At 38.9% G+C, this 16,412-nt stretch overlaps 1 protein-coding gene across 3 annotated transcripts; it reads left to right on the plus strand.

The window, feature by feature from the left end:
• Positions 1-352: 352 nt before the first annotated feature.
• C2H5orf46 (chromosome 2 C5orf46 homolog) lies at positions 353-15,929 on the plus strand. Of its 3 annotated transcripts, none has more exons than XM_021637348.2 (4): positions 353-560; positions 7,496-7,661; positions 11,381-11,460; positions 15,341-15,928. In XM_021637348.2, the coding sequence occupies exons 1-3, from the start codon at positions 404-406 to the stop codon at positions 11,433-11,435; spliced, it is 378 nt and encodes a 125-aa protein (XP_021493023.2). In that variant the 5' UTR covers positions 353-403; the 3' UTR covers positions 11,436-11,460; positions 15,341-15,928. The 3 variants fall into 3 exon arrangements, with proteins under 3 accessions (XP_021493023.2, XP_060232888.1, XP_021493021.2); XM_060376905.1 differs by having other exon boundaries at positions 360-560; positions 11,378-11,436; positions 15,341-15,929; XM_021637346.2 differs by having other exon boundaries at positions 377-560; positions 11,378-11,460; positions 15,341-15,926.
• Positions 15,930-16,412: the final 483 nt, after the last annotated feature.

A 16,412-nucleotide genomic window follows, 5' to 3' on the forward strand; every position in this document is an offset into this window, starting at 1 on the left:
GACAGAAACCACCCATGTTCTGCCTCATGCAAATCCTAACTGTCAATGCTTACATAAATGTAAATGAGAGCTGTGAGGATAGTGTAAACTAGGAAACCTGATAGGCAGCCCTAAGAGGGAAACAAGAAGTAGAAGTAATGAGAAAATGGGAATAAAGGCAAAAGGTCACATGTGACTTGAAAATTGATAGAAGCCTATTAGGGTGTAACAAGGGAAAACGGAGGGATAGAGAGGAGGAAGAAAGAGACAACAAATGAAACTCAAGCCTTTGGAACCTAATGAAAATTTTTAAAGAGAAAGAAAGCAATTGCTTTGATTTTGAAAGACAGGGCAGAGCATATTGGTAGAGATCTCAGAGCAAGCTGAGCAGACGTCTTGTGCAACAGCCTAAATTCCGCAGCAGATGATGTCACCACAACTGTCCTATAAAGGGAGCAAAGCTTCGGTGCATCTAAGCAACCCATCTGCACCAATACCCAGGACAACTGGAATGGCTGTCTCAGTTCTCCGACTGACGGTTGCCTTGGGACTGTGCGCCCTAATCCTGACATGCCAGGCAGGTAAGTGTTTCTGATCACAGCCCGGAAACTTTTCCATAGTTAGCAGTGATGGGTGGAAGCTGGAGCTGATCCAGAGCAAAAAAAAGGGGAGGGACATTTTGGCTTCGCAGAAGGAATACTGGGCTGGGAGGTTGGAAACACATCTAATAGAAAAAGCAGTTTTATTAGGCTTAAGATTTTTGTTTGTTTGTTTTTTGTTTTTGTATCCTCCATCCTCACGAAATGTATGATGCCTGAAAAAGAGTTCTTTCTTTTATTCTTAAATGGTAAAGTGACACTATTACATTATAAATTCCTTGAGAAGTGTCTGTGAGGTGTTTTTGATGATTATAACTAATAATGTTCAATAATGATGAAGACATTCTTTTTAGTAGAACTCTATAGTCATCAACATAATTAAAGAGAAATATAAATTAAGGCATGGTATTTAATGCCTCTAGATGTCAAACAATTTTTTGAACTTTAATTGTTAACAGTTTCACAAATTTATCACAAAAATTAAATGCAAGAGACAAGTTTCAATAATAACCACTAAATAAATATTAAATGCTATTGTTATCAAGTATAATTATTTTTTAAGTTTGGGGACAGTTTTACTTGCGTTTACAAGAAAAACACCCCAGGAAGTTTGTATATTTTAGCAGCTGCTTAGCCAAGGAAAAATAAGTAATGCTATTTGAGTTACCAGTATGGAGATCAGATATGTGGTAGCAGACAGACACATGGCAGAGAGGGGATTTAAGGAATTAAGAAGGCGCAAAATATCAGAAAAACCCAAAAGTCACGAGAAAATGTGCATGCATAATACAGAGATAGAAGATAAAAGGTTACACCTTCTTACCAGTTCAGACAATCTGGCAGACTCACCAGTGTGCCTGGCTGCACCCTGGTAAACTATTGGGCCTGGGTGGGAATTCTGGGAAGAAAGAGTACAGTGTCTCCTTAAAGTGGTAATTATTCCACCTATCTGTTTGGCTTAGCTTAAGTCAATTCACCTTCCTTCTTTGTGGGGGGAGGTCTCTTAGCCAGGTGATTTACCTGGCACATGTGTTAGAGCTTCGCCCGGCCAGACATCTCTTCTCTTACATTCTAGACCTTAATTGCTTTATAGTTCTAACACTTCCCATTAACCTTAAAATAACTTAGGAACCATTTCAGGGATCAGAGACCTCCAAACACTTCTGGCATCTTCAGTCTTTGGCAAAGACAAGGTTGCTAAGAGACCCAAATATGTTTCTTGATTTTAATTAGCTAGTTAGTTAATTAGTTAGTTAGTTAGTTAGTTAATTTTAATTTATTCACTTTGTAGCCTCTCTGCAGTCCCCTCCCTTGTCTCTTACCAGTCCCAGCCACCCTCCCTCTTCTCCCCCTATCCCTTTTCCCGAGTTCCCTGATAGGAGAAGTCCTCTTCCCCTTCTATCTGAACCTAGCTTATCAAGTCTCATCAAGGCTGGCTGCATTGTCTTCCTCTCTGACATGGCAAAGCTGCACCCCTAGGGGGAGGTGATCAAAGAGCCAACCACTGAGTTCATATCAGAGACAGTCCCTGTTCCCCTTAATAGGAACCCACTTGGACACTGAACTGTCGTGGGCTACATCTGTGCAGGAGATCGGTTATCTCCAGGCATGGTCTTGGTTGGAGTATCAGTCTCTGAAAAGATCCCTGGGCCCAGTTTGCTTGGTTCTGTTTTGGGGAGCAACTTTCTTACCAAGAAGGAAAGCATTAGTGAGAAATGGCTGTCTAGGTAACATCTTATATACATTTAAGCTTAATGTCTGTGAGTAAAATTCCTTGGACAGTTAAACAACATACAAGTTAACCTTTGGCTGTACTTTCCTGTCAGATATTTAAGACCATATAGGTGCCCAAAACTAATAATATTCATTTTGTTATCAGAGTCAGTTGAGGTTCTGAGATCTCAGAGCAAGCTGAGCAGACATCTTGTGCAACAGCCTAAATTCCGCAGCAGATAATGGAATTTAGTGGAACCCCTGGCTCCTTTGGCCTTCCTTTCACCATTTCTTCCATCTTTTGAGAAAAAGTCCAAGGCTTTGCCTGGAAGTTTTTCTGCCATGTTGACCCTCCTGTATGTAGACTGGACAGTGGTTATAGTCCATTCAGTGTGGTCTCCATGGTTTCCCTGAACAAGAGGACAGGTGACACATCAGAGCGACAGAACACGTCTAGAGATGTCCCTGGGTCCTAGCTGACCTTGGAGGGTAGGTGGTAAAATCATGTCGCTTTAAGTTCCTCTGTCCACATTATTATAGTCCTCTATGTGAGGTCATTGAACATTCAGAAGGTCAGCTGCACCAGCTTGATGTTTTTAACTATTGTTTAATGTTTAGATAAAACTTAACCAAACATGTAACATTTATATAAACCTACATTAGACATGTATTCTTGTTCTTTTAAGGTAGCATTTAGAAATACTTTAAAAAGCAGATTAATAAGAGAACTCCATTTAAATAGATTTAAATAGAAGTTTGACATCAACATATTGAAATTTGACCATGTATGTGTGTGGGTGCATGCCTGTGTATTTTACGTCTTATCCTTTGCATACCTTACATAATTTATGTCGATAACTTACTTAGTCTTTCCAGTTTTCTTTCCTATTCAGGAATCACTTATAATCTTAATAGACCCTCATAATAATCCTACTAAGTATGCCATTTTTTTCATTTGCCTTGGTTGATGCAGATTAGTAAACTAACTAAGCTTGCAGAAGGGAAATGTTTTTAGTATAGGCACAAGTGAAAGTGTCTCTGGTCCTGAAATCTAAGTTTGTAGGTTCTTTCGATTACAGCTAAGCGTTGTGTCTTTTGTATCTCATGCAAGCACTCAGGACTGTGAGCAGCATGCAGCATTCTCATTTAGGAATTCACCATTTCATCTACAGAAGACTATGAAATCCTTGGCTCATCTCTGTGATGCAGAGAGCAGAATGTGTGACCACTTAGCAACAGGCCCCTCTGCATGCAAGCTAGAAGAACACACAGCCCTAGGTCACTAATGGCATCACTAATACAAAACCCAGATGAATAATGCAAAAGAATTATGGCAGAGGGGGACACAGGGATGTCTGCATTGACTCTGTCTCTACAGCCATCAATACAGTGGTGTGAAGGGTGAGATTTCTAAAGACAATTCTTAGATCATCTCATAAACGCTGAAACTGGTTAAACAAGTCCAGTTTTAAGTGTTAATTTTCCCACCTATAAAACTATTGAGGTTACCAGATAAAATGAGCATGCTTTTCTAATCACTTTGTAAAGTGTAGAACTCTATCTAAATAAAAATGTATTTTTTTCAGAAGTTTACAATCACATTCAATTTAGAAATTCAGATGTATATTTAATGTAAATAAAGACTACTATTTAATATATTTTAATAGAGAAAATCTTTAATTATGGACTTGTATAAGTTGAGATTTCTAAGTATTCCAATAGCATTTAAAATTTTTATAATGTTATAAAGTGCTAGAGGAAAATGGAGTTATTATCTCTGTGTTGCTGTTATTAATTCTAACAGTGGCACATATCAGTTCCTGTGAGCTGACCCTGGCTCTGGTTCCGTGATAAGTGGTATATATACTATGGTTATATATCTATATACACATGACATACATGAACAACAACTATAATAAAGAAACTAAAAGACAGTGGTTAAGTGTGATTTGCAAGGGTACATGACTAACATTTTTTGTATTTTATATTTTTATTAATTACAGTTTATTCACTTTGTATTCCCCCTGTAGCCCTTCCTTCCTCCCCTCCCAATCCCACTGTCTCTCCCCTTCTCCACCTATGCTCCTCCCCAAGTCCACTGATAGGGGAGGTCTTCTCCTTCCGTCTGATCCTAACATGAGTAACATTTTGTTGATGGCAAAGAGCAAAACCAGACTGTAGAACCTTAAACCACATGGCACACCACACACTAATGCCTATGATTACACATAAGGCCTAAAGATTGAGACTAATTCCCAACTTCCCACACTCTAATCCAAGTTCCTCCTCAGTATTGAAAGCTAGTATTTAGTATTACAATAAAAATGAGTAAAACTGCAATGTATTGTGAACAGGGGCTCTTCTTTTATGCAGGGACTTTGTTTCACAGTTGACTGGTATCCTCCAAGAACCATTCTATGGAGGGGTTGCAATACACCATGAAGACCATGCTCCCTGGAGTTAGATGGAATTCAGCCTCATACACTGGCTCCACTGCTTTTTTTCTAGTACTTTAGGACTTGAAGTGAATTGATTAATTGCCCAGAGCATCTCTGTTATTCTCTGGAAACAGTGACTCCATCACTGAGTGAGGTAAGGATACAGGTCTGTGAGGATGTACTAGCCCAGCACCACATGGCAGGTACTCCATGAAAGGAATCTGCTGCTGCTTCCCACAGTGAAAGTAAATCATTCTGGGCCCTTTGGTCACACAGACTGCATGTGAGAGTCACCATCTTTAGGCTAAGTGGAAAGACTCGATACATACTCCACTCCATAAGAAACCAAACTGAAATGTGCTCTAAGTGAGAAACTCAACTGCTGAGTGAATGAATATTGAATTAGTGTCTCTTTTGAACCTCAGACTAAAGGGCTGGTCAAATCTTTGGTTATGATATAGTAAATAATAAATGCTCAGAAAACTTAAAGCTGTTTTTACAAATAGTTTATATTTTAGAGCTAACACATTTTTTTTCATCATTTGGTAGGTTCAGAAGAGGTGTATCCACATATCCTTCTAGGCGAAGGAGGATAGTGTGAATGAGTTAAGATTTCACGAATTGAAATTTACGGAGGAAATGCAGGATAGATATAACACACTTTGCGTATCTTAAAAATCATCTTTATACAAACAATGTTTAGTGTTGATCTTGAATTTCATAAAGGTCTAGAATTGGTAGTATGATAAATTCTTTAATTTAAAAAAATAAATCGCATTAAATTGTGATTTTTCTAATATTCATTTTTTCTAACACTAATGTGTGCTCAATTAAAAAACTGATTTTCTTGTAAATTTGAATTTTCAAATAGCAATAAATTATCATTAATGTAATTTTATTATGTATGCCACGTGTATCAGTCTTATCCTAAACATAATCTTCATGTTTAACTGACACTGAACAAGGCATCCAGTATTTTTATGTAGAGTCTGGGCACACTTTAGTGTGATAATAAAATGAAAAAGGAAATGTCCTACATCATCTTATCATCAGGAATCAGAAAGAAGACAGCACACTGCAGTTTATGCCACTCTTCAAGGACTTTTCATCTCGTGAGATTGGAGCCCATCAACTCCCAGGGACACAAATGTGTCCTTCATTACGGCTGATGGAGGATCAGCTGTACAAGTCCTATAGTCACCATGCTGCCTTCTGGTGCCCAAACATTATCAGTTTCTCTATCCGATAAGCTAACAATTGCATATCTTAAAGCATTACCCAGAGATAAAAATTACATAGCATTTGTAAAATCATTGTTTATAAAACTAATAAGTGATATAAAATGACAGAAATTATTGTTTCTCTTCTGTTCACTCATTAAAAAAAGTGCAAGTTGCATGCTTTTTTTTGCAAAAAGCACAGTTTATCACAGTTTATCTACTGTAAAAATGTAGATTTTGACATCAGACAGACATGGTCTTGCATTATATTTCTATTATCACCTGGTAATTATTTCTCATAGAAACAACTTTAAAATCTTTGTCCAACTCCACGCCTTTAACTTTAAAATGGCTTAGTAATTTTCCTACCTCATAGAACTATGAAGATAAAATTACACAATACGTGTAAACTGCTTGTCAGAGGTGTGCACTCAGCAAAACTACCCCATGAAGATTTTATCTTCCTTATTTATTTCTGTTACCATTGGCAAAGAAATCACGTGGAAACACTGGTGTCCTATATTACACGAAACATCTAGGCCTTCTGAATCTTAGGTCCAATGCCGAAATCAGCTGGCTCCTTAACTGTAACAACTAATTGTTGTACCTGTAGATAAGAGTATCTCTGCATCCTCATCAGAGAATCCTCTGCTTGCAGTAGATAGCAATTAACACAGACACTCACACCCTCTCCTTGTTCAACGTGCAGAAAGCAATAGACTGTGGAGTGTTCAACCCCAAACTGGACAGTCATGTACACCATTCTTCCCCAAGGTTCAGGAACCATCATGGAAGAGGACTTGGATAGATGGTAAGAGCCGGAAGTGCTTAATACTATCAAGAGTGCATTGTTCTCAAGAGACACCAGGGCAGAAACACAAATAAACTCACAGCAGTTGTGACAGCATGCAAAAGACCTTCACAATTTCAGCAAAATAAAATCTTAGCCTAGAAGGGGAAGAGACATGAACCACCCCCTCACCCCATGGCCGAGGAACTCTTGGCATTTGATAGCTACAGAGAACTCAGTTTTCTTTAAAACCTCACCCTGATAGGCTGACCAGACACCAGGACAAGCCCAAGTCCCAAAACCAGCTGGGAAATACAAACTGGACTTGATGAGGAAAGAAGAAGAAGAGGAAGAGGAAGAGGAAGAGGAAGTGATCTCAAAATGGAAAGGGATAGGAGAGTGGAAAATGTGGTAAGGGGAAGAGCTGGGATGAACATCTGCAAAATACATTTTATGAATAAAAATCTTAGAAAAAAAAAAAAGTACATCTGTGTGCTTTGTTTTCGTTGTAACAAAATGTAGCCAATGTCTACCTAAATATTTATGTCTGTTACTCATTTGTGTTTAGTACTAATAAGACAACGTTGTAAAGACTTCAACCAGGCAATCACTGGATGGTCAGTGACAGGGAAATGTAACTAAAGGGTTGGTACCTGGTAGATACCCAGCTGCTCAACAGCTCCTACACTAGAAAGAGATTTTCCTTTTTCATTGCTAAGAATCACATCTGAGAATCTTGTTAATTTTTGTTTACAGATGACAAACCAAAGGAAGATGAAAACCCAGATGAGAAGTCAGATAACAAGCCGGCTGACTTCAGTAAAAACCCAGAGCCTGAGTTCCCCAAATTCCTAAGCCTCCTGGGTTCAGAGATCATAGAGAATGCTGTGGACTTCATCCTTCGCTCCATGTCCAGAGGATCGTAAGCATGGGGAAGAGCCTTGCTTTTGCCAGTTTCATTACAGATATTGATCATACTCCTGAAAATCAGTGAAGTGGAACAAATGCATTTATTATTTTCTATTGAAAAAAATATCTTGCCCTACCTTAAATTACATTTTATATATGAATGAATGGCCTGAATTCTTCTGGTATAAGAAAGCTTCCTCAAGATTCTTTACACAATACTTTAAAATCCCAGGGCCATAGTCGGGAGGCAGAAGGATGCAGAAGTAGAATCAAGCAATGGAAGACAAGTTTTGGTCCTGTTGATGATTGTGATAAGTCCAGTGTTTAGTTTCTAGTTTGAGTAGCTCAGAGGGGCTATCTGAAGTAGTTGATAATCTCTTTTTAGACATAATCTGCAAAATTCTCAGGAGCAGTGTGTTGGCCACCAGGAAGGATGACCAAGCCCATGAGTCTTTCTAATGCTCTCAGCCTAGTTTTTAATGCCCCTTGGATTTGACATGCTTTCTCAGTATTCATTATACTTGTTTTACTCTGCACCTCTAAAGCTGCTGCTCTGTTCTTTGTTTTCACATAGACACCTAAGCAGAGATTGGCAAAACCCTACCAGCTTCAAGATACAACAGAGATTTTTTTTTTAATTAGTCTTCCTGCATTCCATAGTCTATCCACCCAAAGTCAAGGCTAAGAGTACTGTTTTTAACAAGCTTTCTGGGTAATTTGACATGAAAGCCACACCTAACCCAGCTATATAGGTGGGCCCTAAAGTTCTACCAAACCTTGAAATTCTATTCATATTTATTTAAATATGGATTCCCACATTTTCCCTGGTTAAGTATTTATGACTTATTAAACTCAACCAACAACAAATGAAGATGCATATTTATAAAGGAGTGGTTGGGGCTCTTCTTGTATCCTTTGATATGCTTAAATTAAATATATTTGGTGGTATGTGGTTTTGCATAGGATTCTTATACACACATTGTTAAAACTCAAAGATAATTTTATTTTATTGTTTCATTTCCTTTTGTGGAAGTTTTATTTGCATTTGTTGCCTCCTCAAAATTGTTAACAGAAACAAGAAACAAAATAATAAGAAATGAATACATAAAGCATTCAATGTTTGCAGAATAATAATTTAAAAAAAAACCCTAAGAATGTCACATAGAAAGCATAGCAAATCCAGGAGGCAGAATAATTACTGCTTTGTTCTCCTTCCCTGGGAAAGTCCCCTTATGCAAAATGTCAAACATGTCAGTAGCTTTCCCTGAAAGTTTACTATTGGTTGCATTTAGGACTTGTAAGTTCTAAACCCAGAAATGTTACTTGTTGCTTATAGTCCTCATCACATTCAGAGAAGATTCCTGCTTTGTGCTGCTAGAGCTTTTGATGAGGTTGGGCATTTTGCCTTGGTGCTCCCTTCTGCCCCTAAGGGAATGTTCTCTGTATTTCTTAGGGCCATTGCTTGGTCATCTTCAGGCTCCTCCTTGGAAAACAATTCTCTCTTCCTCTTATTACTATTCTACCCCTGGCTCCTCCTTGGAAAACAATTCTCTCTTCCTCTTATTACTATTCTACCCCTTTCTACTCACTGTTCTCTATCACTTTGTTTTGAGATGGTGTGATATACTACTTACAACATTATAAAGTCATTAATCATGTTTTGAATCGTGTAACTTAATGAGAAAAAAAAGAAACCTGATAAATCTATCTAAATTAATATAATATAGCATTTTTCCCAAGAAGTCAGATAGTCAGTAAATAATTTTTATTTGATGAAATAATTAAGAAAAAAGATCTTAAAGATTATACCTAAAGCCCATGTTGTTCAATGACAATATATTCCTTATTCAAGAAAATAAATCTACATGGTGGCGGAGTCAGGGTATAAAGCATATTGCGGAGTCCTTTACACAGGAAGACTATGGGTGTTGTGGAGGAGAAGCATGAAAGGAGTCTTCCAGAAAAGCATGGCTGGGTCTTAATATATAAAAAGTTGGGATCAACCCAAGGCCTGCTAACGCTCCCATTCAGAGATCAGACCTCTACTCTTGCCTGATGCGTCTAAAACAAAAAGGGGGAACTGTAGAGAGCTGCGGAATGCTATGCCTTAAAGATGGAGCTGGTTTCCGCCTTCCACCTTCCCGATGGTGAGTGCTCTCTGTCACGAACAATTCCACATTTGGCTAAGGCTGAGGATCTGGCTTGCTTCCATGTATGTGGACCTATCTGCATTGCCCACGTGGCACGCCTGGGTTGGCTACCCAGAGGCTATTTAAGCTGTGGGCTGGCTTTCCCCAGGGTCCGAGGATTGTTCAAGGTTCCTGAATAAACTGCATTGAAAAAAAAAAAAAAAGAAAAAAAAAAGTTGGGATCAAAATTGATCAGGGCCAGATCTAGAGTGCAAATTGATTCTTAACAAATCTTCAGTCTTTAAGGCTAGATAACATGAACTGTTGCAATGAAGACTACAAATAACTAGCAAGATAAATTCTATCAGGATATTAAAACCTACATCTAAAGTAGGCAATATGGCCCATAGGAAAGTGTTGTGGCAAATGTGAACTATAATTTGGGTCTTGAAGGCTAGAGTGAGATTCAACTCAGAACAGAGAATGAATGAACTGGGAGGGAGGGACCCTCAATGTGGAAAATCGGCTTTGTTTATCCCAAAATATCTGATGTCTAAGTACAGTTTCAAGCCTGTAACATGTATATGCTCAGAAAAAAACTGAATTAACTCAATTTCTCTCTTCATTTGCCTTCAAGATTTATTGATGCAATAGAAACTGGTTTCTATTCCCCAGTTTTCTAAAATAACATACACTCAAATACAAACACCTGAACTTAATATAACGTGTGTGTATGTAATATATATATTTTATATATATATATATATATATATATATATATATGCTATCACCAAAAAAACACCCCACTTATTTGCACATTCATTATCATCCCTGAAACCCATCCATGAATTTCCACTACCGACACAGCAGAGCATATGCCTAGGCCTAGGGTGAAGATCCGTTCCTGAAGTCCCTGCATGCCCCATTGCCTCCACCATGCCTCCCCCAAGACACCTATGCCTGAACCACAGATGATTTGCGTGAACCCTCAATGTTTTTGCATGTGTTTTTCCATCCTCTGCCAACAATGCTTAGTTTCAAATCTACAATTCTTCTTATTCATCAAAACCAATCACTTTCTAAAGCCCAATTCAAAAACAAGCTCTGGGAAGAAGTTACAGACTCCTGGAATTACAAAATTCGGGGGTTTTTGTTTTGTTTTGTTTTGTTTTACAACTTAGAATTCATAATGCTTTGTATTGCCAATGCAAAACCACAGCTCTCATCTTAAAGGGAGTGAAAGATCTTCTGGGGACATTTTGAGTGATAGCAATAAACTATTGTTAAAATCTCGGGTTTTCACTGTTATATAGGAAACTCTGGAGAAGAAGATTCTACCTCAGCTATGAAAAGGCTTAGTGTGATCACAGCAGCATAGGTTTATAACCCAGACTACTTGAGAGGCTGAAGCTAGAGGAAGATGAGCATGAGGCTAGCCTAGGGAACGCAATGAGAGTCTACTTCAAAATGACACAAAATTTTAAAATTAATTTTTAAAAATTAAGGAAGAAAAGGGAAAATGAGAGAGTGTGGTGGTGTGATCATGCTAATATCCCCATAACCCTGTATAACTCCTGCTTTCTCTCTTCTCTTTTTCAAGAAGTTTTATGGAACTTGACGAGGACCCTGGGCAGCCACCTTCAAAAGTGAACTCCTAAGGTGATTCTAACTCATGCTTTACAGGTAAATTAATAGCATATTAGACACAGAAAACAGGAGTTTAGATAATTATATTCACTGATTTCAGGAATGCAAGCATAATTATAACCAGAAAGTTAGGGTTTTGGTTCCTTCTTTGTTCTGATTGTAGTTTGTTTTTAAAATTATATTGAAGTGTCTATATTGTTTTCATCTTATTTGCCAAATTAGGAGGCTCTTAAGGGAGGCAGCCAACTGTGCCATGAAACAATGAGCAGCGGGGATGAGTTGGTCTGGTCCCTGCTACAGTTCTCCTAGGAACATACTGCTAGAGTTCTGTCCCCTTGACAAACACCTGACATAATCAGGTTCTAAAAGGAAATCATTGATTTAACTCTTAGTTTTCATAGTTTCAATCTTCAATGCACTGATGTCACTGTGTGGAGCAGATAGCAAGACAGTGCCTCATAACCCCTCAGCTGATGTCCAAGAAGAGAAAGAGGAACAAACCAGAGTCCCACAGTCACTTTCCCAGTCTCATACTCAAGACTGAAGGCTTTCCACCTGCTCCCTGCCTTTAAAATTTTTACCACCCCAACTCTCATTAAGCTAGGGACCAAGACTTTTATGCCTAGGCCTTTTGGGGAGCATTCCATATCAAGACTCAAGTCCACCTGTGAAATAAGAAGGCAGTGGCCATTTAAAAAAAAATCTAAGGACCATGCAATCATGCAGTTAGTCAGTCATAGGAAGAGTGAAATTTGCTGAGATAATCCATGGAGAAAGCACTAATGGTTTCTCTGTCACATACATCTCATTAGTGTCCAAACCATATGGTTTACCCACTGTTTTCACTCAGTCATCTCCTGAGAACTTATGCTGAAATATAAAAACAAGCATTTGAAAGACGGAAAAGCAGCATCAGCGCCTGACTTGAAATGAGTTCCTGCTCCATTTTAAGTGCTAGATACATAACTAATTTACAATCTCTATGAAAGGTGGCATCATCACCTTAAGCTTCACAAGTGAGAAAATGAAGGCTTGGGAATGATTGTTGATATGGCGGTATTAATAAGGAAGGAGGAAAAGATTTGAACTTGAATCCCATGCCAAGATTTGTGTCCTATAGCTAAGCCATATATCACTACTAGAGAGCAGAGACTGGGATAGGAGGAAGCAGTTGAGAGTAATGAGTAAGCTGTGATGCATACTAAAATAAAACACTCCTCTCTTGATCAGTTGATTCCCTTTATGTACACCTCCAGAAATCATGGCCTTTCCCAACTTCTGTTGCTATCTAGGCTGGGAAAGTTCCTTTTCTCTACTGGTTCCATTTCATAATTTGGGTGCGGCCAATGTGAGCTCAGAAAGCCACTGTTACATTACCCAGAACATAGCCTACTCTTTCATGAGCTCTTAGAGATGGAAATAAAGCTTGGGCATTGTAATCAAGATATGCCGAACATGTGTAATCCTGACTCTCATCCCAAACCAGATAAGCGTCTCAAAACAGTGGCTTGAGTGTTTGTGTCCTCACCTTCTCCTCAGGGAAATGCTTTCTTCTTGTTTCAGGTGCCCTAATACTTTGTCTTCATTCAGACTGCTACTATACACTTGTAATCGTTTGTGCCAGACCCTTGTAGGACCAACCTGGGCTTCAGTCTAGGAGGAATAACGTAGACAAGACAATATGGGGGAGTAAAAGACCAGTTAACGCCATGATTGTTCAAGCTCAGCCTGTGCAGTGGGCACCTGCTCCTGTAACTTTAAGGACAGGTGGCCCCATCTCTCTAAGCTGCCTCATTTCTCTCCTTCTGAATTTGAAACACTAGAGAAATGTAATGGTTCCTGGACATAATTGTAGGTTTTCTTTTTTAACTACATACTGGAAAAAGCCTTAAACAGAGAGATTTCTGAATGAACTCTAAATGCCAAAATTATCCATGAGGAATGGTTCTATATGGAGCTGTAAAAAGCATTAATAAAAAAGTTTTGATAATGAGCATCTGTTTAAATGACAGCATGGTCACTTATGGGTAGCACTTAATGAATAGTTGTAAAGTTTTGGTTCTATTGCAATTGTCTAATAAAAAGCAAGTCATTCTTTTACAATTAAGTTATTTACAGCAACGTCTGTTTCTCCAGCTCAGAACATTTGAACGAACTTCTACTTATTTCTTAAATTAAGATGTGTAGATTAATGGAGCTGGAGAGATAGCTCAGTGTTTACTGCTGTTCAAAAGACCTATGTTTGGTTCCCAGCTCCCATGTGGGGCCTTTCACAGGTGCCTGATTCAACTCTAGGGCAGGCAAGACTCTAGTCTCCCTGAGCATGTGCACACACAGAGAGACATGCACATGAATATAAATAAGTAATAAAAGAAATCTGTTTTAAAAATATACAATTAAAGACAAATGATAATCAATAGATGTCCTGTGTTTGTCTTAGCAATGCATTTAGCACCACTTTCACACCATTTATCACCACTGTTTACACACACCTTTAATGAGTACTGAATCTTTGCCAATTATGCCTTAAACTTGGGAAGCTCATTATATGGGCTATCTTCCAGCTCAGTGTACCTTGAGAACACACAGGTAAATGATAGGTACTTAGGGAAAGGCCTGAGTAAAGGCAAGAAGCCCCTGGAGAAGGGGTGAGAGTGATGACAGCTTTACGAAGAAGGGAAACTGAACCAAGTCTACACACAATCTAAGGGAATGATGAGGAGGTGATACAGGAATCGGAAAGGCAATAGTGCTCTAGTGAGGAACACCTGATTAATCTGGGATTCCCCTCAACCTCAGCTCCTCCACATCAGTGTGACTTCCAATAGGCTGAAGGTTTTCAAATATCTCTTTTAAATTTTGTTTATTTATTTACTTTACATCCTGATCATAGCCCTCTCCCTCCTTCCTCCCCCTCCTCTCCCCTTCCCTATTCCTCAGATAAGGAGAGCCACCCACCCACCCATCCACCAAGCCCAGCTCATTATTCCATCAGGACTGAGCATGTCCTCTTCCCCTGTGGCCTGGCAAGGCAGCCCCACCGGGTGGAGGGGGGAGTGGGGAGAGCAATCAGAAAGCAGGCAACAGAGTCCATGTCAGAGGCAGCTCCTGCTCCGCTTACTAGAGAACTCACTCGAAGCCTAAGCTACTCATCTGCTATATCTGTGTTGGGGGCCTAGGTCCAGTCTACTCATGGTTCTTTTTGGTGCTTCCGTCTCCACAAGCCATCCTGTGCCCTGGTTAGTTGACTGTTGTGGCCTGGCACTACTTGAAGACACTTAAATTCAACTTGTTCCTGTTTATATCTTAAGTCATTTGATACATTTGCCTATAAATTACCTTTTATTCCACCCCAACACACACACACAAATGATAAACTTTGTCAGATAATTAAGATCTTCAGAAGAAGTGGTGGATGAGGGTGTTCTTTATTAATTTTTTAATTTCTATGCATACTATTAAAAATAGTTAAAAAAATAAGTAAATTAAATAGAAAGTTCTGTTGAAACTGATGTTCAGAAGTAAGGTTGGCCACACTATTGTCTCTCTTCAGGCCAGCTTGCTCTCCTCCAGTCATAAGGTGTGTGTGACTGCTGTGTCTTTTCTTTCTGCCACCTGTCCAGGCCATAGCAAAAGCGAGATCTCTGTTCATCCCTCAGTTTGGTCTGCATGCATCCTGTCCTCACCCTTGCTGCTGGGTCTTTGCTTTTGTACCCTGATTTGGTGTTGTTTGTTTGCTTCTGTTATTGTGTTTAATTATTTTTCTCAAACCCCTGTGACAGTTGATTTTTATTGTAAAGGCTTTCATGCTTTAAAGTGCAGAGGAATTAACATTTTATTTTAAAAAGGTAGACAGTCTTCACTCTATTTGTTAAGTCAGAAGTCAACTTTTCGCTCTCTACTTGTGTTTCCAAAGGGCACACCCACCTGGCAGCTGGACAAAGAAAGGGCAGCCAGATCCTGAACATCCAGTTCTGTTTCACAAGTCGTCCAGAACCAAAGACCTCAAGGCAGCTCCCAGCAAGTCCCTGAGAATCGAGCCCCAGTTCCAGCCAAATACAATTCATTTGAGCTCCTTGACTTTGCATTTGTCTTTCGTCAAAGTCAGAAAAAGTATTTTCTTAGAGTTATAAAATTACATACCTGCCTTCAGAGATTTCTGTTGTTCCTGGCAATTTTCCATGATTTGTTTAATTTTGCAATGAGGTAAAAAAAAATGAGATTACATATTACATATACATATAATATGTATATAAGCTATCTCAAGGTTTCTTTATATATACAATACTTGCAAGCTAACAGATTCTAAAAGATAACACATTTAAAATTAAAAAGGCAGAATATAGTTGAAAGATAATGTAATTCTTAGTCCAAAAACTAAGTTCTTCATTTAAAGATATATGAAGAAGTTTCAATAATTTACACATTTGTTTAAGTTTTCTATTCAAACCGTCTTGCACCTCATGTCCTGCGTTAGTAAACTGAACATTAAACTTCTTTTCATTCAAGTGTCTGCTTCACTTCTATGGCTTGTATTATTCCTCTGGAATATCAGAGTGTTGCTTGAAGAGTGCTTGGACTGCTGAGTGCAGCCCTTTCACACTCCCACCTCAGTGAACCTCAGCAGTCACTGCAGTCCACTGGACGGACACATTCTCCTACGGATACCTACTGTGCTCAAGAGGACGAGATGGAAGTCATGGAGCAGGAAGGGCTGTGCCACAGCTGTTCAGGAATCTTGGCAATTCTCAGCTCTTTACAGGTTCACAGCCTCTTCTTTTATCTTTCCCTACTCTCCAATAAGGTCCATATATTCAAGCAGCGAGTATGTTTATTTTCAAAAGAAGCTTTCTGTCATATGAATAGTGCATTTTGTTTTCCTTTTATGAGCTGTGATCTCACTAAACCTTCACAATCACTGTGTGATTGGAAAGAGATAGCGATAGCGGGGCTCTCTGTGTTCAGCAGGGATCAAGCACTGGATACGA

The sequence above is a fragment of the Meriones unguiculatus genome, chromosome 2 (assembly GCF_030254825.1).
Source record: "Meriones unguiculatus strain TT.TT164.6M chromosome 2, Bangor_MerUng_6.1, whole genome shotgun sequence".
In the NCBI taxonomy this organism is placed as follows: domain Eukaryota; kingdom Metazoa; phylum Chordata; class Mammalia; order Rodentia; family Muridae; genus Meriones; species Meriones unguiculatus.

Bases quoted from the DNA above. Each gene is read 5' to 3' on its own strand.
- C2H5orf46 (XM_060376905.1), top strand. From the start codon at position 404: ATGATGTCACCACAACTGTCCTATAAAGGGAGCAAAGCTTCGGTGCAT. The intron at 561-7,495 runs GTAAGTGTTTCT...TTTTGTTTACAG, and splicing joins AATCCTGACATGCCAGGCAG to ATGACAAACCAAAGGAAGAT. The intron at 7,662-11,377 runs GTAAGCATGGGG...CTCTTTTTCAAG, and splicing joins CGCTCCATGTCCAGAGGATC to AAGTTTTATGGAACTTGACG.